The 25,754-nt window shown below is 37.9% G+C and overlaps 1 protein-coding gene and 1 pseudogene across 1 annotated transcript in view; one reads left to right on the top strand and one right to left on the bottom strand.

The window, feature by feature from the left end:
• The window catches only part of MAGT1 (magnesium transporter 1), a 38,840-nt gene extending 13,341 nt beyond the window's left edge, over window positions 1–25,499 (top strand). Inside the window, exons 4-10 of the mRNA XM_037132199.2 lie at window positions 7,575–7,715; window positions 8,206–8,346; window positions 8,868–8,957; window positions 9,600–9,663; window positions 14,751–14,825; window positions 18,600–18,690; window positions 23,499–25,499. Coding sequence (XP_036988094.1) covers window positions 7,575–7,715; window positions 8,206–8,346; window positions 8,868–8,957; window positions 9,600–9,663; window positions 14,751–14,825; window positions 18,600–18,690; window positions 23,499–23,514 — 618 coding nt within the window. The 3' untranslated portion in view covers window positions 23,515–25,499. The remainder of the gene's footprint in view (window positions 1–7,574; window positions 7,716–8,205; window positions 8,347–8,867; window positions 8,958–9,599; window positions 9,664–14,750; window positions 14,826–18,599; window positions 18,691–23,498) is intronic.
• On the bottom strand, window positions 1,327–1,410 carry LOC119039485 (uncharacterized; annotated as a pseudogene).
• Window positions 25,500–25,754: the final 255 nt, after the last annotated feature.

The following is a 25,754-nucleotide window of genomic DNA, read 5'->3' on the forward strand; positions in this document are numbered from 1 at the left end:
ACTGTTTTTAAAGAGCAACTTAAGGTTCACAGCAGAATTCAGGAGTAGATACAGAGATCCCCCATATACCCCCTGTTCCCATACATGGATAGCTTCCCCCACATTCAGCAGCCCCCACTTCCCCACCAGAGTAGTACATTTTTTACAGTTGGTGAACCTACACTGACACATCATAATAACCAAAAATGCACAGTTTATATTCTGGTTCACTCTTGGTCTTGTATGTTCTACTGGTTTGGACAAATGTATAAAGACAGCTATCCATCAGTATGTCACCCATACCCTGCTACTTCATCCCTCTCCCCCTAACTTTTGGTAACCATTGATATTTTTACTGTCTCCCTAGTTTCACCTTTTCCTGAATGCCATATAGTTAGAATCATACAGGATGTAGAACTTTCAGATTCCCTTCTTTCACCTAGTTATATGTATTTAAAGTTCTTCCATGTCTTCTTTTTATTTTTTTTTATTTTTTAGAGGGGAAGGGAAGGAGAAAGAGGGAGAGAAACATCAGGGGTGGTTGCCTCTCATGCACGTCCTACTGGGGACCTGGCCCACAACCCAGGCAGGTGTCCTGACTGGGAATCGAACCAGCAGTGCTTTGATTATTAGCAGGTACACACTCAATCCACTGAGCTACACCAGCCAGGGCCCTCCATGTCTTCTTATGGCTTGATAGCTCATTTCTTTTTATTGCCAAACAATATTCCATTGTCTGGATATACCATTGTTTGTTTATCTACTCATATACTGAAGGACATCTTGGTTGCTTCTGATTTTGGCAATTATGAATAAATTGCTATAAACTATCTCTAGTCAGGTTTTTGTACAGACAAAGTTTATAATTCCTTTGAGTAAATACCAAAGAGTGTGATTATGGATCATATGGTAAGAGTATGTTTAGTCTTGTAAGAAACTGCCAAACTATCTTCCAGTGTGGCTGTATCATTTTGCATTCCCAGCAGCAATGAATCATGCCTTTCTGGTTTTTTTTGGTTTTGTTTTGTTTTTTTTTTTGCCTACTGGATCTGTCCATTGGGTGTTGTACTGAAATCTTCACTATAATAGATTTACCTGTTTTCCTTGCAGTTCTATTACATTTTGCCTTGTATACTTTGACACTGTTGTTAGGCATATACACATTAAGGATTGGTATGTCTTCTTGGAAAATAGACCTATATCATCATGTAATGCTTTTTATCTCCGATACCTTTGCTTGTTTAAAGTCTGTTTCTGAAGTGAATATAGCTATTCCTGCCTTCTTTTGATTAGTGTTAGCATGGTATATTTTCCTCCATTCATTTACTTTTAATCTATAAATGTCTTTATATTTATTTATTTTTAAACAATCAGCAGTAATTGTGCCTCAGATAAACCTCATTAGCTACAATACTGCCACTGCACAAAGCTAGGTGTCTTTATATTTAAAGTGGGTTTCTGCCCTGACCAACGTAGCTCAGTGGGTTGGACATCCTCCCACAAAGCGAAAGATCCCACATACAGAAGGGTCACCGGTTCAATTCCCAGTCAGGGCACATGCCTGGGTTGTGGGTTCAGTCCCCAGTCAGGCTGCATACGAGAGGCAACCAATCAATGCTTCTCTGGCACATCGATGTTTCTCTCCCTCTCTTTCTCTGTCCTTCCTCCTCTCTGAAAATAAATAAGTAAAATCTTTAAAAAATAAACAAATAAAGTGGGTTTCTTGTAGGCAGCAGATACTTGGGTCTTATTTTTTGAATCATGCTGACAATTTGTTTTTCAGTTGGTGCATTTAGACCTTTGATATTCAAGGTGATTATTGGTATAGTTGGATTAATATCTGCCATATTCATTACTGTTTTCTATTTGTTGCCCTTATTTTTTGTTCCTGTTTTGGTCCTCCAATATTTTTCTGCCCTTCGTGGTTTTAATTGAGTGTTTTGTATGATTCCATTTCCTCTCCTTTCCTAGCATATTGGTTATACTTTTTTATTTTGCTTTTTTTTTAGAGGTTGCCCTAGAGTTTGCAGTATACATTTACATCTAATCCAAGTCCACTTCAAATAACAATATACTACTTAGTGGGAAGCGTTGAGAACCTTGTAATGACAAATAATCCTAATTCTCCCCACCTATACCTTGTATAATTCCTGTCATTAATTTCACTTATATGTAAGCATACATGCACACACGCACACCATTGAAAACATTGTTGGTATTATTTTGAACAGATTATCTATTTGATTAATTAAGAATAAGAAAACAAAAGGTTTTTTATTGTTCAATTATAGTTGTTCCAGTTTTTCCCCTTGCTCTTCCTTGCCCCCCTCCCGCCCCCACAGTCAGTCCCCACCCTGTTATTCATGTGCATGGGTCCCTCATACATGTTCTTTACCTGGACACTTTCCTTTTCTATAGAACTTCTTTTAATATGTCTTGCAAGAAATTCTGTCAATTTTTGTTTGAGAAAGTATTTCTCTGTTTTTGAAAAATAATTTCACAAGGTACAGTATTCTAAGTCTGTGGGGTTTATTTTTCTCTCCACCCTTTAACTTCCACTCCACGCTTTTCTTGCTTGCATGGTTTCTGGAGAGAAACTGGATATAATTCTTAGATCTCTCTTCTTGTATTGGTAAGGAATTTTATTTCTCTGGCTTCTTTCAGAGCTTTTCCCCTTATTTTTTATTTCCTGTAGCTTAAAAATTATATGCCTGCATATAGTTTAATTGGCATTTATTCTGCTTGATGATCTCAGAGCTTCCTAGTCCGTGATTTGAAATATGACATTAATTTGAGGGAAATTCTCAGTTATTACTGTTTTACTGTTATTTTTTAAAGATTTTATTGATTTATTTTTTAGAGAGAGGGGAAGGGAGGGTGAAAGAGAGGGAGAGTAATATCAAAGTGTGGTTGCTTCTCATGTGCCCCCTACTGGGGACCTGGCCCACAACCCAGGTATGTGCCCTGACTGGGAATCAAACCGGCAGGCCTTTGGTTTGCAGGCTGGCACTCAATCCACTGAATCACACCAGCCAGGACTATTACTGTTCTAAATATTGTTCCTGCTCTTTTCTCTCTTTCTGGTATTCCCTTATGTGTATGTTATATACATACACCTTTTGTAGTTGGCTAATTGTCCTTGGATAGTCTGTTCTATTTTTTAGTGTTTGTTTTCTTTTTGGTTTTTGAAGATTCTACTGATATAGTCTCCAGCTCAGAGATTCTTTCCTCAGCCTTGTCCAGTGTACTAATAAACCGATCAGTGGCATTATTTATTTTTGTTACACTGTTTTTCATCTCTGACATTTCAGTTCTTAGGATTTCTATTTCTCTGCTAACACTGCCCATCTGTTCTTGCATGTAGTCTATTTTATCTATTAGATCCACTGGCCTATTAATCATAGCTTTTTAAAAATTCCCAATCCGATAATTCCAACAATCCTGCCTTGTGTAGTTCTCATACTTACTCTTTCTTTTCAAATCCCTTTTTTTTTTACTTTTGATATGCCTTGTAACTATTTCCTTCATGGCTAGATATGATGTACTGGGTAAAAGGAACTGCTGTAAATTGCCTTTTGTAATGTGGTGGTGAGATGGGAACGGAATGTCCTACAGTCCTGTGATTAGATCTCTGTGTTTTAGCGAGCCTGTCCTTCTGAACTGTGAACTTCGCCAGACTTTCTCAGTTTTTCTCCCCTCTTAGGGGTCAGGGCAGATGGCGTGAACGGGAGTTGGGTGTTTCCCTTCTTCCCAGTCACTTAGGCTTTGATAGGACCCTAGCAGGTTAGGTTCTGGCTAACTAGTTTCCACCAAGGACAAGGCCTCGTTAAGAAACACAGAATGCCCTGGTGTATTTTATTTCAAAAATCATTTGTTTTCCCCTTTCCCTGCCAGAAGCATGAGAGCATTTTTCTCTAATATTTACTGTGGGAATCTAGTGAAGTTTCTGAGGTAAATCTCCCAGTATTGTAGCTGCCCACTCCCCAAATGACCATGTGCCCCTGGAGTTTTGAACTCTCAGAGCGGTCCGCTCTGAGCCTTCAGCGACTCGTCGTTTACAGGCCAAGTTTTTCTGCCCTGGAGATGGTTCTGCAGGCAGTTTATACTCATAGCTCTCTTCTTATAAGTACTGGCTTCCTGTTTTTGCCTATTTGTCCAGTTTTGCCCTATGTCCTCCTCCTCTTAGGGATCCAAGAACAGGTGTTATTTTTCAGTTTGTTCAGCTTTTTAACTGTTGTTACAGTAGAGTACTGACTTTCATGCTCTTTACAAGCACAACCAGAAACATAAGTTTCAAGTGTATTTCTAATTTTAGCCTCTGTCATAGTCCTTTCCTAATATATGAGGAGACAGAGATTCAGTCAGTACCTTCAAAGACATAGATTCAATATTGTCTTTTTATAAGTATGTCTAACTCATATATTTGGACATTTTTATTCAATAATAATTGCAGAAAATAGAAAAGATTTGGGTGTAACTTTTTCTTGTAGAGCTTTACCTGAATAACTTACAAATCCAAAAATTCATTATGTCTCAAATAAAACTGTTTGCTGTCCCACTTCCACCCAAAGCTGCCCTCTTGTGTCCTGTATTATTTGTGGTAGTTCTTTGTCATCTTCATCTTACAGGGGTGTCCAACCTGCAGACGGTGGGCCACATACAGCTCAGGATGGCTGTCAGTGTGGCCCAGTACAAAATTGTAAATTTACTTAAAACATTATGAGATTTTTTTTAGTGATTACATGTTGCAGTGTATTAAATGAGTGACCCAAGACAACTGTTGTTCTCCCATTGTGGCCCAGAGACACTAAAAGGTTGGACACCCCTGTAACCACATATCCTTTACATTCCAAGACCCTTATCTTCTCATTTGAACTAATGCAGTAGCCTTTTAACTCCTGCACTTACCATCCATATATAGTACCCTCTCCATATTGTCTGCTAAAACAGTTCTCAAGAGTTTTTCTTTTAAGATTTTATTTATTTATTTATAGAGAGAGAAGAAAAGAGGGAGAAGGGGAGAGAGAGAAACATCAATGTGTGAGAGAGGCATCAATCAGCCTTGACCAGGAATTGAACCAGTGACATTCTGGTTCGCAGGCCAGCACTCAGTTCACTGAGGTACACTGATGCGGTCACCAGCCCACAGTGTCCGTGGCGTTATGGATAAGATAGGAAACAAATTCACACGGACTACCGAGTCTTATGTAGGAAATGCAACCGCATGGCCACTCTCTCAAGAGGAGTGCACCCGGACCCTTGCCTTGACAGGCTTTGATTGGCTTTCTATCAGCATACATCAAAGAAGGTTTTCATTCAGCAATTACCTTTTACAGATAGCAATGGAGGGGATGCTACTAATTATTTCTCGCAGGTTAACAAGAAAAAAATGTTGCAAATGCAAGGGAATGGTAAAAGTAACTGGCCTGGTTACACTTCAATCCTTGGGAGAATTAGCACAGACTTCAGGGAGTTACTTTAAAGATATGCAGTAAGCATTTGCTGCTTGAAATTCAAGGTTGAGGGAGTTTTAGCAAGAGCAAGTCACAAAGCAGCCTAGGTAGAATGCAGGCCTGGTTTCCCATGGGAGAAACAGTTGTTGGTTTGGCTTCCTGTGTGACATGGGGTTTCCAATAGGGCCGGGCTGCATTGTCACTCCACATGCATGAGTTCCCTACAGTACATCAGGCAGGGCAATTCCCAGAGTATTTTTATAAAGGGTATTAATAAGAATTCTTGGGGGGGAATTTAACTTCATAAACATCAGTTTTAAAAAAATAATGTTATTTATTACTTTAGAATATCAAGAGCTGTGCAGTATCTGAAGTTTTACTGTACTTGCAAGGTAACAGTTTAGCCTGCCACAGTTTCATAAATGCTAGCAGCAGATGTAATACTCCGGGGTCAGAGTTATAAGGACTTTATAACTCACATCAACAACAGTATCCACAGTGTCAGTACTTTCTTGCACCAATTCCTCAGCCCCCCACTTCCCATATCACAGCCCAAAGAGGGCCAGTGGGTTGCATTGTGGGACGGGAGCTCCAATATTTGGAAAAGAAAATCTTCTGTGCCCCTGACTGGCATGACTCAGTTGGTCGGGTCTCCTCCCACGGACCAAAAGGTCACCTGTTCAATTCCCTATCAGGGCACATGCCTGGGTTGCAGGTTTGGTCCCCAGGCTGGTACATAAGAGGCAGACAATCGATGTTGTTCTTCTTCTCTCTCCTTCCCCCCCTTCCTTCCCCTCTCTCTAAAATAAATAAATAAACAAATATTTTTAAAAAAATTTATAAAGGTAGCCCTGGCTGGTATAGCTCAGTGGTGAGCTTGGGCTGTGAACCAAAGGGGTCGCCATTTCAATTCCCAGTCAGGGCACATGCCTGGGTTGCAGGCCAGGTCCCCAGTTAGGGGCATGTGAGAGGCAACCACACATTGATGTTTCTCTCCCTCTCTTTCGCCCTCCCTTCCCCTCTCTCTAAATAAATAGATAAAATCTTTTAAAAAAAGATAGTAACTATCATATTTTTTTATCTATAAAGGTAAATAAGCATGCATGCTCTTTGCTTTGAAGGGAGACTCTGTATCTTCAAAGCCTACCCAGATATCCTTGACAAGATCATCCAGAATGAAGGCAGTCAGTGCCTCTGCTTTCAAGACAAGCAGAAACTCATAGAGAGATGTCTCCCAACACAAGACTTCTCATAGGCTATAAAATGCTGATATCTGTTCTAATTTTCATTCCAGTAGTGGACTGTAATATGCAGAATTTCCCAAATTACTGGACCTTTTAATGGAGTATTTTGACTAGACTTTATGGAATGTACTCTTGGAAATAGCGGCATATAGACTAAAGTCAAAATTCCTTAGTCCTCCTCACTTCATGCACTCTTTACACCAAACACATAACCGCAGATTTCTTTAAAAAGATCCATCTATCTATCTATCAATTTATTTATTTTTAGAGAGGGGGAAATGGAGGGAGATAAGGAGAGAAATATCTGTGCATGAGAGAAACATTGATCAGTTGCCTGACAGGGAATCAAACCAACAACCTTTTGGTTCACAGGCCAGAACTCAATCTGGTGTGGCTCCAGATGAGTTCTGGCCTACAAACTAAAAGGTCACCTGTTTGACTCCCAGTTTGGGCACATGCTTGGGTTGTGGACCAGGTCCCCAGTTGGGGGCGTGGGAAAGGCAACCAATTGATGTATCTCTTGCTCATCTATGTTTCTTTCCCTCTCTTTCTCCCTCCCTTCCCTTCTCTCTAAAAATAAATAAATAAAATCTTTAAAATAAATAAAATCTTTTTTTAAATGTTGGCAGTATGGGAGGTTTTCCATTCTAAAGGAGTAAAATATAGGTTTCTTGGCTAGGATTTTATATTTGGTCAGTAAAATGTGCTAATTAAGGTCATGGGCAGCTTTGGATTTGAATCCTTGCTCCACCATTTACTCCTTTCCTTAGGCAAATCACTTAACCTACCTAACCCTAGGCTTCCTCATCTTTATAAAATGTCTAATTTTCAAGATAATATTTGCCATTAAGTTTTTTCCCCTCAAACACTTACATTTCATGGACTACTTTTCACTCAGCTCAACATGAATTCAGCGCCAACTTTCATCAACTTTCCGGCGAAAGGGAAACCCAAAAGGGGTGATACATATGAATTGCAGGTGCGCGGCTTTTCAGCTGAGCAGATTGCCCGCTGGATTGCTGACAGAACTGATGTCACCGTAAGTTTCCCTACTCTGTAGAAAGTTACTTTGCCGTTACCCACTTGGAATCTCACTGGGGAGGTCCTGATTGGTCTTGTCCACACTTCACTGAGGTGGTAATCGTTGGGCAGTCCATTTCACAGAAGTAGCATTTCACATATGAGTAGCATTTCTCAGAATCATCTTGATGAATGCATGAAATTACAAAACACCCTCTATCATTGAATTTGGCATGGAAACCACTCTTTTGACCTTATTAAATCATGGATTATCTAGTTGTACTTGGCATATACTGTAATCTAAAAGATGTTCTGTTGTGGTTAAACAGAATTTGTACCTATCCCATCCCATTTTAAGATACACTGTAGATTCTTAGCTAAGATGCAAATAAAGAAATGTAATCTTTCCTGAAAGCAATCACGGTGATTTTTATTGTTTTCATTTCACATCACTTTGACCTGTATAATCAATTTTATACTTTAACATGTTTTTCTCTCTTTCCCATTAGATTAGAGTAATAAGACCCCCAAATTATGCTGGTCCCCTTATGCTGGGATTGCTTTTAGCTGTTATTGGTGGACTTGTGTATCTTCGAAGAAGCAATATGGAATTCCTCTTTAATAAAACTGGATGGGCTTTTGCAGCTTTGGTGAGTGAATTTTAGAAGAAAATTGTATGAATAAAACTAATGTTGCATTGTTAGGTAGCACTTTGCTTATTTCTTAACTGTGGAAAGGATTTCATATATTATTGTTACTTTATACCTTAAGGTCGGTTTGCTTCCTCCATCATCTCATTAGGATGCCCAAAGCTCGGAAGAACTGGTTGCACCCCCAGTTTTTGTTCAACTTAAGTGATAGACTGTCACCTCTAGAAAATCTACAGTTCTTTTGGAAATAATCTTCTCAAAGGCTTTTGAATATTCAATTTTAAAACTTGTATCAGCTTATTGATCATTTTAAGATGGTGTTTTTCTTTCAAAGTAAGTATTTAGTCTTGTGATCCTCGTGGTGAAAGACAAGCCCTTAATTAAGAAATCACTTATCTGGAAAAAATGTTCTTTATGTATTACTTGAGTAGATGCACTTTTCATACCACCTATCAGTTGATTCAAGGTGGGAATGGCTGCACCATGTCGTATGAGTATTTCATTATTTTTTCGTTTCATAGTGTTTTGTGCTTGCTATGACATCTGGTCAGATGTGGAATCATATCAGAGGACCACCGTATGCCCATAAGAATCCCCACACGGGACACGTGGTAAGAGAATCCGGGATTGGGTTCCATTGTTATAGCAAAGTTGACCTTACTGCTTATTAGCCTGTGAGAGACCAGCACATGAGGGAACCAGATTTTAGCTTTGGATTTTCAGTCTTTCTGTTAACAAGCTTTAGTTGCTAAAAAAAAAAACAACGTAGTACTCTTTAAAGGAGGAAGTTTCTTATCGCATTTGATGAGTCGTTTTGAATAACCTAGCTAAGAATGAAAGTCAGCCTTCAGCTAAATACAATGTTTGATCAAGTACTTGAGCATCTGTGGTTTCTAGGCACTGGGCTCGGTATTACTAGGTATACTGATAAACAGAAAAACACGATCCTATCTTCATGGAGCTTACATTGTGTACGTCCCAGTCTTATACACTGAAATACTAGTTTTCTCATATATTCTGTTGTTGAAAACATAGTATAAGTACAATGGGATGAAAAATTATAAATAACACAAATAGTTTTTATTTTATCCAAACGTATTTACTGATGAATGCCACAGACCCAATGCCTTCATTATTAATGAAGGTGAATCAATAAGTTCATATAGTTCAAAAATAGCCCATTGTAGGATTAGGATAACAAAATTTAAATATTCAAATATTTAAAGATTTGATTTTGTCTTTTTTCCCTCCAGAATTATATCCATGGAAGCAGCCAAGCCCAGTTTGTAGCTGAAACACATATTGTTCTTCTGTTCAGTATCCTCTTTACAAATCCTTGGTGCTGTGTTGTAATTTGCATTTTTTTCTCGTATTGTAGTATTCTCGCTATAGAATTTGGTTGCAGTTACTCTCTTATTAATGCAAGTAATAATATCTTTAGAATTATATTGCTATGTCATAAGTCCTAGCCTAATCAACTAAAGACCATCAGGGACAAACCAGAGTCTGACAAAGCCAGGTTCTTTGGATCTTGCTACAAGGCAGATTGCATATGGGGGAATTAAGGCACATCTTACCTAAAGAGAAACAGAGTTCTGAGATTTGAGGAAGGGGCGGGGCTTTGGTGAAATGTAAATGAAGCGATGTTTTGATGTGCTCAAAGCAAAACCAGGCTAAGTGCAAAGGGGTCAGCATCAGCTCTGGACTGTGAAGTGGACAGGGTTCTGTTTCCTGGAAACTACAAAGTTTAGAGAAACATGGGCTTTTTGTCTTCAGAAACTCCTTATTTGAAGCTGTGTATGTTGGTTGTAAATTGTGGCAACTCAGAAATTGTACTTATAAATTAAGTGACTATGATCCTCCAAGCAAGAATGGAATGTTTAATTTGAATTAGTCTATGATTTTAAAGAACAGTGTTCTTCATAGAGTAGGAAAACAGTGTTAAGTATAAATAAAAAAAAATCAGCCTTGCCTGGCATGGCTCAGTGGCTTGAGGGCAAGCCTATGAACCAAAGGGTCACTGGTTTGATTCCCAGTCAGGGCACATACCTGAGTTGTGGGCCAAGTCCCCAGTAGGGGATGCATGAGAGCCAACCACACATTGATGTTCTCTCCCTCTCTTTCTCCTTCCCTTCCTCTCTCTCTCTAAAAAGAAATAAAATCATTAAAAAACAAGACTCAGCTTAAAAGGAAAAGAAAAAGAAAAAAATCAAACCCCCTGGAAACACTGCCCTTAGTAAATATTTGTGTTGAAACATGGACAAAAGTAGGTTTACAGTTTTAAGTATATGAAACCACTTATTCTCGCATTACTTATTTATTGTATTATTTAATATGAACAACTGTAAACCTACTTATGCCCACCCCTGTATGTTTTTCCTTATTTTATTTTACTCTCTCAGTGATTTATTAAAGATAATTCAAGGGAAACATTCTGAAAAAAATTAAGCTTTTGGTTTTAATTGAAGGACATTTGGGAAAATGATATTTTCTTAAAATAATATTCTTATATAATATAGAGAAATTAATTTACTGCTTAAAATTCAGCCTAGCCCTGACTGGTGTGGCTCAGTAGGTTAGGTATCATCCCAGAAACCGAAAGGTCATCAGTTCGATTCCTGGTCAGGGTACATGCCTGGTTTGTGGACCAGGTCCTCGATTGGGGGCTTTCAAAGGGCAGCCTATCAGTGTTTCTCTCCCTCTCTTTCTCCCTCCCTTCTTCTCTCTCTAAAAGTAAATAAATGAAATCTTTAAAAAAATTGAGCCTGGGGTCAGGAGATTTAATCTATTCAACCATGGAATGGTGAGCTGAGAAGATTAATAATAAATAGCTAGTCTCTATGATGAGAAAGAAGATTGAAAGAAAAATATTAACCCATTTTTCCCAAATTATAAAATTTATTTATTTGTATTCAACTTATTGAAACTAAAAAACAAAAAAATAGTTCATCTCTTTTTCCTACTTCCCACCACTTACCTTATGCAAGTGCCAATCTGTTCTCTGTTTGAAAGCTTTTGTGTGTGTGTGTGTGCGTGTGTGTGTGTGTGTACACCAACCCAATAAAAATGTATTTATACTATATATTTAATATATATTATATAATTATAAAACATATATAAGGGCATATTTATACATTACACACACACATACATATATTCCACAATAAGGAAGAGCAAATTGCAGCTGCATTTCTAGGTCTGGCTTATCTTAAATTTCTTTTTTTTTTTTTTTTTTTTAATTTTTTTTTTTTAATTTTTTTTTTAAATATTTTATTTATTTATTTTTTGAGAGAGGGGAAGGGAAGGAGAAAGAGTGGGAGAGAAATATCAATGTGTGGTTGCCTCTCATTTGTCCCCTGCTGGGAACTGGCCTGCAACCCAGGCATGTGCCCTGACTGGGAATCGAACCGCGATACTCTGGTTCGCAGAAATTTCTTCAAATTTAAGTTGAAAATGTTTGTTTATGATTTGATAGATTAACCAATTATTGTACCTGGGAAATTTTACAGTATCTGGAAATGATCTCAATTAATTGTACTTTGAAACTGAACAGTGGAGCAAAAGGGCAGTTAAAATTGTAACATGTTATTTAATTGATTTTCAGTCTCTTGGTTTCTAGCTTTGTCCTAAATTTTTAAATATAATCATGTAAGTTTAAGAAATTAGAAGTTTCTTACTTTTTCCCTTTGTCTAAAGGTTAAACATCTTAGGCTCTCATGTACATTTAGAACAGCATTTGTAAGCCTATTGGAATGTAGACTTTCTTATAAATTTGGTTAATAAGATGCACAATGGGAATTTTTTTCATGGAGATTTGTTCTCTCCGTTTTTTGCTTTATTGGTAGTGGTTGGGAAGGTAATGTTTTCCAAGCAGTTATTTTGCTAAATGCTGTGAAGGCAAGATTTTTCTAAGGAGCTTGTAGTACTGGGACAAACAGATGTGTGCAGATTACAAGACAGTACCTTCTGTACTGTGTGTGGGGTAGAATGGTGAGATCATTAATAAAGCTGTTTAATTTTGTTAGATATAGGGAACTTTGTAGAAGATTTAAAACACACCCCCCCCCTTTTTTTTTACTGGACACAAAGCCTAAAGACTCAAAACTCAAAAGTTTGATTAGGAAAAAATTTTAAAGATTTTATTTATTTATTTAAAGAGTGGGGAAAGGAGGGAGAAATATGTGGTTGCTTCTCACGAGGCACACCCCCCCACCCTGCCCAGTGGGGACCTGGCCCACAATGCAGGCATGTGCCCTGACTGGGAATCAAACCGGTGATCTTTTGGTTCATAGGCTGGCACTCAAGCCACTGAGCTATGCCAGCCAGGGCTGATTAAGAATTTTTTAATTTTTGCCTGGATGGCATAGCTCAGTGGATTGAGTACCAGTCTAAGAACTAAAGGGTTGCTGGTTGGATTCCCAGTGTATGGCACATGCCAGGGTTGTAGGCCAGGTCCCCAGCAGGGGCCTCATGAGAGGCAACCACACACTGATGTTTCTGTCCCTCTCTTTCTCCCTCCCTTTCCCGCTCTCCACAAATAAATAAATAAAATCTTTTCTAAAATCATTTAAAAAAAGAATGTTTTCTTAGATATAAAAATAATTTGGCATATCTCCAAATTTCAAGAAGTAAGTATATGAAACTGTCTTTTGCTTTTGATGATTTGTCCAAATTGTTTCCCAAAAGGGTTTTTGCTACAAAGGGGGAGGTTGCTGCCGGGTGTGTGTATGTGTACTGATAACCCTAGCAAGTTGTCACCATTATTATGTGTCCTCTTTTTTATTAACTGCTAATTCAGCGAGCCAAAACTTGTAGGTCATTTTTAAAATCTGCTTTTGCCAGTAATAATCAAGGTTATTTAAACATTTTCCCAGAATTTTGTAATTAGGTTTCATTTTATGCAAATATCTTTGCCTTCATCATGTATTAAGGTACTTTGATTCTGCTAGCTCTTTTAGTAGCCTAGTTCTTACATGTTCCGGCATGCTGCCTCCTCTATTTCCTATTCAGTTATCCCAAGGGAACATTTAATGATGATTACTTATTTATTATTTATTTCATTGTCTCTCCCTACTGCAGTATAAACTTGTCCAAGGAAGGGTCTGTATTTCATCCAAATTTGTAATTCCAACATATAATAGGCAGTGACTGCTATATAGTAAGCAGCGTTAGTAAAAGTTTAAACAATCAATGAACGAAAGGAAACCATATACAAGGAAGTGCATCAGAGTTCTTGGTAACTGAGAACAGCACACAGAAACCCTGGCGATATATTTCAAGATGGAAAACTCATTCAAACAGAAAGCATATAGAACATGATACTGAAATAAACCGTTCCAAATATAAGTGTCAACCGTTAATCAGAGTACCCTGTAGACAAAGCCTATAGAAGTGCTCAGTCTTTACATGTACCTGGATATAAGTAACTCAGGGGAAAAAAATAATTTCCAGAGAAGATGACTTGGCCAAGCAACTAAAAATATGATGAATAGGCATCATTTCTAATGAGGGAGAGAAAGCACAAGATGGGAATGAAGGGATGAATGGACAAATTACAGAGCCACTTATTCCTTTAGGCCTTATCTGAACACCTTTGTTTCCCTTTCTGCTTAATTACACCCACATGCAGACTATACAGTGTGTATGTGTGTATGCATAATTAATTTGGGCATTTTCACCTGCTGTTTGTATTAACCAAACTGCAGGGTGAATCTCTCTTTTCTGGAAGAACACATTCTGTTTTTATTTTAGCATTCAACCATGCTATGTGTTACCTGTTTGCTTGATAGACTGTTTTGTATTTATGTAGCTTCTATATTAAGCTGAATAAAAGATCATGGCATGTGGGATTTTCTTTTTTAATTACAATAGGACAAAATTAGGTAGTAATTTGTTTTTCAAAGGCTAATTGTTGAAATTGTGAAGAATTTTTGGGAAGTTATTTTTCAAATAAAAATTAGTTGCTATTCTATCTAAATGGTGTATATTTTAAGTGTGTCCTTTTTTGGATGGTGGTTGAAACATTATTCAAAATGTCTTTAGTTCTTTAAAATATGTATGAGATTGAAGCAAAAGTTGTAAGACTATCCAGCAATGTTATATCAAAGTCCTATGGCAGGAAAACTCATAGTCATCTGTAAGTTACAACCATGCATTTGTTTAAAATATCAATCTTGATTTTTACAAATAAGCAATTTTTCAGCCTTAATATTTTTGTTATATCTTCATAGTAAATGATTATGCTGTTTAGACCCAAGGTTACTTATTTACAGCATTTTGTAATTAAATGTTGTAGATTTATATATCTATTCTAACTTTCTTTATGAAAGACTAAGACTAGGAATATTGAAGTGGTATGTCTTTTGTGTCTGTGTGAATTTTTCCTTAAACAGTTTTTTTTAAAGATGGCGGGGTTACCTTAGGGATGGTGCTTTTATGTGAAGCTGCTACATCTGACTTGGATATTGGAAAGCGAAAGAGTAAGTCATATCACATGCCAATTCTGCCTTTAATAAAGAAACAACGATGACCCCTTAATCACTTCCCCTGTTGTTTATAAGTAAGTTATTTTATTTCATTACTATTTTAAAAGTAATAATCCTAATTATACAAAATGTGGGAGGGGATAGGAATACGAAACATTTGGGAGGAGAGTTATCCATTATTCCACCATTAAAAAAGCTAATATAGTTCTTTCCATTTGTAAAAACATCTTTAAAATTCTAGTCTAAAATCGTGAATCTGGTACTCCCCCTTTTTAAATGGAGTTAAATAATTCACTAAATATTTTCCTTACATAATTTTAAATTTATACTCTATCCTGTAATTTACTGTTCCGATTTTGTTAAGCATTTAGTTTTTTTTTTCTTTCATTATGATAAACTCTTCTGTAGTGACTGTCATGGTATATTAAGCTTTATCCTCATTTCATATTGATACCTTAAGGTAGATTCCCAATAGTCAGATGGATGACTGTGGTTCTGCATGTATTTTTAATTTTCTTGATTCTTTAAACTGATGATGTCAAATTGTTTCCCCAAATGGGATCATTAATAATTTAGATTCCTACTAGTAGTATTTGTGCATGCTTTCACTATAATTTTATCAGTATTAGATAACTTTGTTAACAGAGTATGGGTACATGTGTGCTTCTTGCTTGATCAGATAAGGGGGAAATGTTATTTTATTTTGTACTTTGGTTATTAGTGAGCTTGTGAGGTTAAATATTTTCCAAAATGTTTATTAGCTGTTGTGTTCTTCCATCTATAAAGTATCTTTTTATCTTTTGCCACTTACCTATTAGTGTCTTAGTCCTTTTCCTGTTGGTTTGCATGGACTTTTTATATATTAGAATATCCACACGTTGGTATCTGTTGCAAAGAAATGCCAACAATGTAATTTTAATTTTACTTACATGAAGTCAGTCTAAGTCAGAGTTTTTCCTTTTATGGTTAAATAGTTTAAATTGCATCAGAATTAACCTAGGTAAATAAAGTCTGTTTACTAAAATGCCCTGGCTGGTGTGGCTCATTCGGTTGAGTGCCAGCCTGAGAACCCAAAGGTCACCAGTTGGATTCCTGGTCAGAGCACATGCCTGGATTGCAGACCAGATCCCCAGTAGGGGGCGCACAAGAAACAACAAATGGATGTTTCTCTCTCTTGTCTCCTTTCCCCTCTCTAAAAATAAATAAATAAAGTCATTTTTTAAACTTAAAAAATAAAACATGATGATGACATTCCAAATTTGGAAGATGCTTATTTTGCTACATTAAAATGAAATTTTACCCTGGCTGGCATAGCTCAGTGGATTGAGCGTGGGCCTGTGAACCACACGATCGCGGTTTGATTCCCAGTCAGGGCACAAGCCTGGGTTGCAGGCCATTTCCCAGCAGGGGACTCACGAGAGGCAACCACACATTGATGTTTCTCTCCTTCTCTCCTTCCCTTCCTCTCTAAAGATAAATAAATAAAATCTTTTGAAAAAAACCCAAAATTTTAGCCCTGGCTGTTGTAGCTCAGTGGATTGAGCACGGGCCTGTGAAGCAAAAGGTCACCTGTTCGATTCCCAGTCAGGGCACATGCCTGGGTTGCAGGCCAGGTCCCCAGTAGGGGACACATAAGAGGCAACCACACATTGATGTTTTCCTCCCACTCTTTCTCCTTCCCATCCCCTCTTTCTAAAAATAAATAAATAAAGTATTCTTTTAAAAATGAAATTTTATACATTGGAAAGACATAACTAATGTATCAATTTTTTATTCCGTTAATATGTATCCTTAAATTGCCTGACTTTTTTTTTGTTTTTTTAAATAAATTTTTTAAAGATTATTTATTTATTTTTAGAGAGAGGTGAAGGAAGAGAGAAAGAGAGGGAGCGAAACATCAGTGTGTGGTTGCATCTCACGTGGCCCCCACCAGGGACCAGGCCCGCAACCCAGGCATGTGCCCTGACTGGGAATCAAACTGGTGACCCTTTGGTTCGCGGCCCACTCTCAATCCACTGAGCTATATCAGCCAGGGCTAATTGCCTGACTTTTAAAAAATTGCCTGTTTGGTATTCGTTACTAGGGAAAAGGCCATCTGGGTGCTACACTGTTGGCATGAATTTAAGTCGTCATAACATTTTGGAGACATTAAAGTAATCACTTTTTCATCTATTTCTAAGATTCTAACCTAATGAAATAATCACAAATAATACTAAAAATTTCTTTAGCACTTACTATGTACCTGGAAATAAAATATGAAAAAAGTAGAATACAAACATATACACAGTGATACTGTATATGTATATGTATGTGTGCATTTTAATTAGGGGGGAAAAAGACAGTGCATCAATACTCAGGAAAAGATTTTTGACTTCTATATTTTGGCCACTGATCATGTTGTTTGAAAATTTAAAAGCAAAAAATTGTTCCCGCAATATAAGAGAACTAAAATTTGTTTTTAGTATTGGCCCATAAGTGTATTTCCCTAGAGCTTTCATTGCTGTAGCATGCATGCTTTCCCACATCCCTGCCTTTATGCTCCTTAGCCAGTCCTAGTCTGGGGACTCAGAGTCTCAACATATGGGAATCATACTTGAGCATTGTGGGGCTAGTGTCTAGAGTTAGGATCATTAACTGCTATGCTAAACCAGGGCTTACGAGATTAATGGAGAGAGCTATGAACTTAAGGCAAGGAATCAAGGTCTTTCCCCATCATTTAAAATGAGGTGTCCAGCCCTGGCTGGTGTGACTCAGTGGATTGATTATTGGCCTGCAAACCAGTCACTGGTTTGATTCCCAGTCAGGGCACATGCCTAGGTTGCTGGCCAGGTCCCCAGTAGGGGGCATACAAGAGGCAACCACACATGGATGTTTTTCTCTCCTTCCCTCCTCCTCAAAAAATAAAAGTAAATCCACTGTAAAAGATTTAAAATAAAATCTTTTAAAAATTAATGCATGCTGCAATGCTTATTAAAAAATAGCAACCCTCTGCCTAGTGTCCTCCAGCCGTGACCCAAGCAAACATATTGAACAAATTCAAGCATTTAAAAAATAAAATGAGGTATCCATGTTAAGTGAGTTCCTCACACAGGTAGTGTAAGCTACCCGTGTGTGGATAAAGTACTTTCAATGGAGACTGTTACATGTCATCAGATGTCCTTAAGTCAGTATTTATCAATAATGCAATAAGGCCATGTTTAAGGATTTAAAAGGAGTTAATAAGTGTTTTTCTTGTCAGTAGAAAAATGTTTTAATGCAAGATTCCTGATTGTCATGGCTTTAAAAGAGTTCATTAATTCATACAATTAAATCGCACAGCTATGTAAATAAAGCTACTCTAATATATTGTACTACGTATATTAAAGGGCAAGGCAGAATCCTGTATGTAAAAGAATGGGCATGTGACCCTGACTGGTGTAGCTCAGTGGATTGAGCATGGGCCTGCGAACCAAAGGATCATGGTTCAATTCCCAGTCAGGGCACATGCCTGGGTTGCAGGCCAGTTCCCAGCAGGGGACCCACGAGAGGCATCATACGCTGATATTTCTTTCCCTCTCTCCTTCCCTTCCTCTCTAAAGATAAATAAATAAAATCTTAAAAAAAAAAAAAAAGAATGGGCACGCAAAGTGTGGAAAGTTGCGGTTTACCAGTAAGTTGTAGCCCTTCTGTTTCACTCCTTGAACTGTAGACTAAAATGTATGCCCTGGTTCTTCATCACACTTAACATGCTAATAACATGCTAATTTTACTCTTTTTGTTTTTCTGCAGTGATGTGCATGGCTGGCATTGGACTTGTTGTATTATTCTTCAGTTGGTTGCTCTCTATTTTCAGATCTAAATATCATGGATATCCATATAGGTATGATTATTGTTCAATTATATAGTGATGACTTATAAAGATTAGAGTTGATGTTGCTTTATAATATTTTCTTATCTCCGGGCTATTCTAGCTTCTAAAACAAAGAGATAGTCTTCAATTTAATTTAGGTATGTTGCATATAAAAATTAATGTAAGATATTTATGATATAATGGACAATAGTATGTGACTTCCCAGGGACATCTTTCAGGGTTATTCTAACATCACCTCATTTAAGATAGAAATGTATAAAACAACATAGAGAACACCTTATACCATATCTAGTCAACACAGTTCCTTGTCTGCATGCTATACTACCTCTTGAGGAGAAAATTATTTTTTTTAATGTTTTTGAAGACTTCTCACCTCTGCTTTTCAGGGATCTCTAGATGCCATAAACAAAACATTTGATTAAAATCCAGTTTGTAGAGAGCATGTGAAAGAGTATTTAAGAACATCTTGAGCCCTTGCTGGTGTGACTCAGTGGATTGAGCACCAGATGCTAAGCAAAGGGTCACCATTTTGGATTCCAAGTCAGGGCACCTGCCTGGGTTGTGGGCCAGGTCCCCATTGGGGGCAGGTGAGAGGCAACCACATGTTGATGTTTCCTTCCCTCTCTCCTCTCTCCCTTCCCTCTCTCTAAAAATAAATAAATGAAATCTTAAAAAAAAAAGAACATCTTAAAATGTTCATAGAAATATCCAAGCCTCAGGGTGTAAATTACTCACCTGCTTGTAAATTTTTTTTAAATATTTATTTTTAGAGAGGGGGAAGGGAAGGAGAAAGGGTGGGAGAGAAACATCATTGTGGGCATCTGCCCCTCATGTACCCCCTACTGGGGACCTGGCCTGCAACCCAGGCGTGTGCCCTGACTGGTAATCAAACTGGTGACCCTTTGCTTCACAGGCCCGTGCTCAGTCCACTGAGCTACAGCAGCCAGGGCTGGTCATAAATTCTTGATTTTACTGTTCATAGCCAAGAGAAATGTACCTACATAGGAGGGGAGACCCAAAAGAAAACCTGGAATTGCCTTCTGGAGGGCGCACCCCTTGTAGTACAGGCTTCCCCTGCTTAGTGACTGTTCTAGGAACCCATCTGCATCAGTGACCAGCTGGTATTGTTGTAAGAGGCTGCATTAGGCTTCAGCAATTTTTTTCTTAAGACTTAACACATTTGCCCATTTCAGGATTGGTGATTTATGGGCACACCTGCCCATACCACGCTGACTATTCAGCCGTTTTTGACCAAAACCGGCATGACTGCCTGTGCCCCGGCCCACCCCACATATCCTGTTCCCCACCCTCCCCATTCACCTGATCTAGCCCCAAGCAACCTGTTTTGTTTTCCCTGATGAAAAAAGTCCTCAAAGGGAAATGAGGACTTTTGACCAGTTTGAAGAGGTGAGACAGAAAACAGCGGTAACACTAAAAGACATCAAAATTAACAAATTCAAAACTAAACTATTTTAGTTTTGAATTTGTGTTCAAAATGAGCACTGGAAAAAAGTTTCAGTAAATGTATTGCATTAAGTGGACAGCACTTCTAAGGTGACTGAACTTTAAACATGTAAGAATAAATACACAATTTTTAATACCTAATCCCAGGGCTTTTGGGGGGAGGTCCCCTTTGTAATTGGGATTATTGTGATTAAGTTTAGTTACATAACCTGAGTGCCAATTACTGTAATTTCTATTCTTTTAATATAACATTGTTCTATAAAGGATTATGAACAGTAAAGGTAAAGTATATCAAGTGATATTTTTAAACATAAATTCATTCTTCATATTTTTAAATGTTTTATTGACTATGCCATTACAGTTGTTCTATTCCCCCCTACCCTGCACACCCCTCCCACCCACATCCCTCCCTTCATGTCCATGTGTCATAAGTTTAGCTTCTACATTTCCCATACTATTCTTGCCCTCCCCTTGTCTATTTTCTCCCCACTGTCTATGCTACTTATTCTCTATACCTTCTCCCCCCTTCTCCTCCTCCCACTCCCCTGTTGCTAACACTCCACGTGATCTTCATTTCTATGTTTCCACTCCTGATCTAGCTGTCCTCTTAGTTTGCTTTTGTTTTAGGTGTGGCTGTTAATAACTGTGAGTTTACTGTCCTTTCACTGTTCATCTTTTTTACCTTCTTTTTCTTAGATAAGTCCCTTTAACATTTCATAGAATAAGGGCTTGGTGATGATGAACTCCTTGAATTTGATCTTATCTAAAAAGCACTTTATCTGCCCTTCCATTCTAAGTGAAAGCTTTGCTAGATAGAGCAATCTTGGATGTAGGTCTTTGGATTTCATGACTTGGAATACTTCTTTCCAGCCCCTTCTTGCCTGTAAGGTCTCTTCTGAGAAATCCGCTGACAGTCTGATGGGCACTCCTTTGTAGGTGACTGTCCCCTTAGCTCTTGCTGCTTCTAGGATTCTCTCCTTCATTTGAATCTTGACTAATGTAATGATGATGTGCCTTGGTGTGTTCCTTCTTGGGTCCACCTTCTTTGGGACTCTCTGAGCTTCCTGGATTTCCTGGAAGTCTCCTTCCTTTGCCAGATTGGGGAAGTTCTCCTTTATTATTTGTTCAAATAAGTTTTCCACTCGTGGCTGTTCCTCTTCCCCTTCTGGTATCCCTATAATTGGATGTTGGAACGTTTAAAGATGTCCTGAAGGTTCCTAAGCCTCTCTTCATTTTTTTTGAATTCTTGTTTTTTCATCCTTTTCTGGTTGGGTGTTTCTTTCTTCCTTCTGGTCCACTCCATTGATTTCAGTCCCAGTTTTCTTTCCATCACTATTGTTTCCCTGTGCATTTTGCTTCATTTCACTTAGTGAAGCCTTCATTTTTTCTTCTAATATGTGACTAAAATCAACCAGTTCTGTGAGCATCCTGATAACCAGTGTTTTGAACTCTGCATCCGATAGGGTGGCTGTCTCTTGGTCGCTTAGAAGTATTGGCTCTGGGGCTTTGAGCTGTTCTTCTTCTTGAGCCATAATGTTTTGGTCTTTTTGCATCTGTTATGTCGTAGGTGTGGAGCCTTAGGTGTTCACCAGGGCTGGACACCCCAGGTCACTGGGTTGTGACGCTGTATGTGGGGCAGGGTCAGAGAGGGACAATAGCGTTTTCTTCTGCTCTTGGATTTCGGTCCCCTCTGTTGCTTCCCATAAGCAAATTGGGCCCTTCTGGTGCAGATTCTCAGATGTGTGGGCCTGTGCACCCTCCAGAACCCTGTGGGTCTCTCCAAGGAACTCTCTGTGAGCCTGGGAGCCTCTCCTGGCACCTCGATCCCCAAAAGTTTTTCCAATTGGTGCTTTTAGGCTTTATTTCCCGGAGCTGGGGCCCTAGGTTGTGCAGTCTATCTCACTGCTCACTCCTTTGCCTGGTTTATCTGTGCACAAATGTGTGACCGTGGTCAGCCAGCCGCCGTGCGCCCCCACTGGGTCTGCCCATTGCCACCCTGCACCTGGGATCTGCCAACTGCCACCTGCATTCCTGGGTTTGTCTGGCTGCTTTTTTCTGCTGTGACCCCTCTCCACCAGCTGCCGACTCTGCCCCTCTTACTGGTCTGGATGAATGGTTCGTTGTTGTCGGACTTCAGTACAGTTCAGTTTTCTCTCTGTTTTGGTTTTGTTTGGTTTTTAAATATTTGTTGTTCATAAACTTGGTTGTGCAAGGAGGTACAGTGTTTTCACCTATGCCTCTGTCTTGGCCGGAAGTCATTCCTCATATTTTTAACACAACTTTTTAGTAGATAATTTTGAAGAACTCCCTGATGGATTCATTGTATTGTAACATTCCTGGAAGCCTTTTGATCAGTGAACAACATAAATTAATCTTGCATTTTTTTCTTGCAAACTTATTTAAGACTAAACTCTACCAGTAGTTTGATTTTTGACTTATAATCTTTCAACTTTATATTCTTAGTGTTCTGTGTAAGTATATTTTTAAATACTTTCACCTCTGTAGAATACTAACCGGGATGCATAGTAAATTTTGCTGGGATTTCTGTTACTTAGATCATTATGGTTCATTCAGTTATTTCTTGTTGTCTGCTTTAAGGAGATATTTTAACTTTTCCTTTTCCTTCTAAGATTACCTCAGTAGGTCAGGGTTCCCTCACTTTCTGCCATTAATACTCAAAGTTTATTTTATTGAGTTAGCCAGAAAGTTCATTTAGGGTTTTTTTTTTCTGTAAAGTAAAAGACATTTTTCATTTTCACCAACAACTTCATTGAATTGGATATTTTGAGTATGTCGACTATCTCCTGATTGGTAGAATGTTGATTGTTTTCAATTAATGTCTCAATTTGATGGCTATCAACTTCAACTGGTCTAGCCTACCTTGAAGCATCATCCAGTGAGAAATCTCCAGCATGAACTTCGCAACCCACTCCAGACACGTTTGATCAGTCACAGCACCTTCTCCACACACTGCCCAAATCTTCTTTTGCATTTCAGTTGTGTTTTTACCTTTCTTGAAATAATATAATATATCAAATACGTTGTATATTTTCTTCCATTTTCAATATTAAAATGGCTGCACAAAAATTCACCAATTTTGTTTAAGTCTTTTTAAAATGCACACTGATATGACCACAATACAATCTAACAAAATTGTTTCTAGTGAAGTTAAAGACAGCTGAGCACTATAAGAGGCTTCTTATGGGGAAAAAAAAAAAAACCTAAACGACCTTGTTGGCCAACCCAGTACCTGCACTTGAACACTCTTTGCTCTCTTAAAGTCAAGATACTTATTAGAAATAAAGCCTACCTTTTTCCAGAGACTAATAGTTTGGTGTATATTTTTGTTTCAGCTTTCTGATGAGCTAAAAAGGATCCCAGAGATATGTAGACACTGGAGTAATGGAAATTGATAAAATGAAGAAAGATGTGTGTGCGAAAAGAAGAATGAATCTTTGTATTTTGTATTACCTCTTTTTTTCCAAGTGATTTAAATAGTTAATCATTTAACCAAAGAAGATGTGTAGTGCCTTAACAGCAGTTTCTTGTCAAACTCATGAAGTATTTGGATACAATCTTTACTTTCCCTTCCCAGTAAACTTCATGGGACATTTCATTTAATAGTATTAAGAATATTATTAAAATGTTAAAACTATGACTGCAGTTTAATTAGAACAAGGTTCAAAACTGCTTTACTTTTGTCCAGATGATTTTACTTATCCAAAGGTGGGAGGGAGTCCTAACCAGGTGTTCCTGCATATACATACCTATGCCTATTGCCGATCAGTACTACATCAGGAATCCATCCTTAGCTTTTCCATTTTTGCATCAGTGTGTATACTCTTGCACATTTTTCCTTTTGGGAAGAGAAATCATATATGCTATGTGGTCTTCTGAAAGTAGAACACTGTTCTTCAGAGTACATGTCTAGCCTTTAGAAAAAAAAGGAGTAGCCAGTCCTCCTCCATCTTTCTGACTGAAATACAGTGCTGGCTATCTATGCTTCCTGGTAGCTGTAGGTGTTAAAAAGTATCTCTAAGTACAGGATTATGATTTCTGTATGAGTATGGAACTAACTACCTTGTATTTGGAAAGATTTTGGGTTCATTCTGACTCCCTAGTTTTATTTAAGGCAGGACACCTTATAGTAAAAATGTAGCTTAGTGTTAAACATCGTCACTTATTTCATTTGTACCTAAATGAAAAGAAATAGGCCCATCTGGTGAATTTGGTTTCTGTATTACAGTTACAACATATTTCAGTAATCCTTGTGTTTGGGAAAAGGACCCCCGTAGATTAAAAGAAGACAGTCATGAAATACTGCATTGTTTGCCTGTAAATAGAAGTCAGTGCTTCTCGAAAGCTGTTCTTTGTTTGCTATTATTTTAGCCTTTATTCTCCACTTTAAGTGGTAAAACAAAGTAAACAAAGAGACTTAGTTTGAATGTTGTCTTTTTTGGTCAGTGGAAATAACCATATGTGCTAACCAAATTTCTGTGAAGAATGAACACCTGACAGTTATCATTAGCTCTAGCTATAACCTCCCCATAGTTACGAAGAGTATACTGAAATGCCACTCTGCCGGAAATAGAATTATGATTGTGAAACAGAAATTGTAGAAGTATTGAATGAAAATAATACTGTGACTGCCTGCTACTATTTACTATCTAATAAATCTTCCATGCGATCTAGAAGTCCTATATAATAGAGGTTTGCAGAAAGAGATGGATTTAACTATCTAAGAAGAAATGTTTTATATGAGTTTTTTTCATGTGTTTTTGTGAGTACATTTGGTAGGTGGAGGGACGTAGTCTAACTCTTTCGTGGAGCCACTTTTGGTTAATTACTCCCCTGTAAATTGTGTGATTCTGGACTCCTTCTCTGCTGTTCTTGTACGTGTCTCAGGCCAAATACACATGCTGTGATTCTTACGAGACCTGTATGAAGATGCCCTGATTTGTGCAGACTGGCCAGGGGAATACTACTGCCATGTAATCTGTGTTAGCTCCAGATAATTTGCCATGAGTATCGAAAGAATGACCATCCTTTGCATTCGGTTTATCTCTCTTAAGAGCACATTCTTTTTATGTAAGGAGAGGAGTTGCATTGTGGCTAAAATCTGTACAAAGCGGATATTTACTACACTTAGAATAGTGTTGCCTTTGTGGAAATGTTGGAATTCGCTTTCATCTGAAGTGCCTTAAGTAGACTCTTTACTTTTCTAGTAATGGTTTAAATATTATTTGTTATGCATTGTTAAAATACTATTAAAAATGACACATTGTAGTGGCAAAAATAACCAAATGTCTGCCTGTTTGCTTTTTGACGATATCAATAAACTTTTACAATCTAAATTCTGAGTGTTTGTATTAACATCTAAAGAGGGGTGAATTTCGAACATTAACAGAAGTGAATTTGATAGGCCAGTTTCTTTAAGTATTTATAAGGTGAGCTACATTACCCAGGATTCTATACATTATTCTTCATGAGTATGGCCATCCATTAATCCAAACAGCTGAGTAGATAAGTAGGTTGAACTAGCTTTTGTCCCAGTGAACACCATGACTAGCTAATTCCCTTTTGGTACTAAATAATTTATTTGAAAGAGC

The sequence above is a fragment of the Artibeus jamaicensis genome, unplaced genomic scaffold (genome assembly GCF_021234435.1).
Source record: "Artibeus jamaicensis isolate MK-2021 breed Jamaican fruit bat unplaced genomic scaffold, CSHL_Jam_final contig_241, whole genome shotgun sequence".
Lineage (NCBI taxonomy): Eukaryota > Metazoa > Chordata > Mammalia > Chiroptera > Phyllostomidae > Artibeus > Artibeus jamaicensis.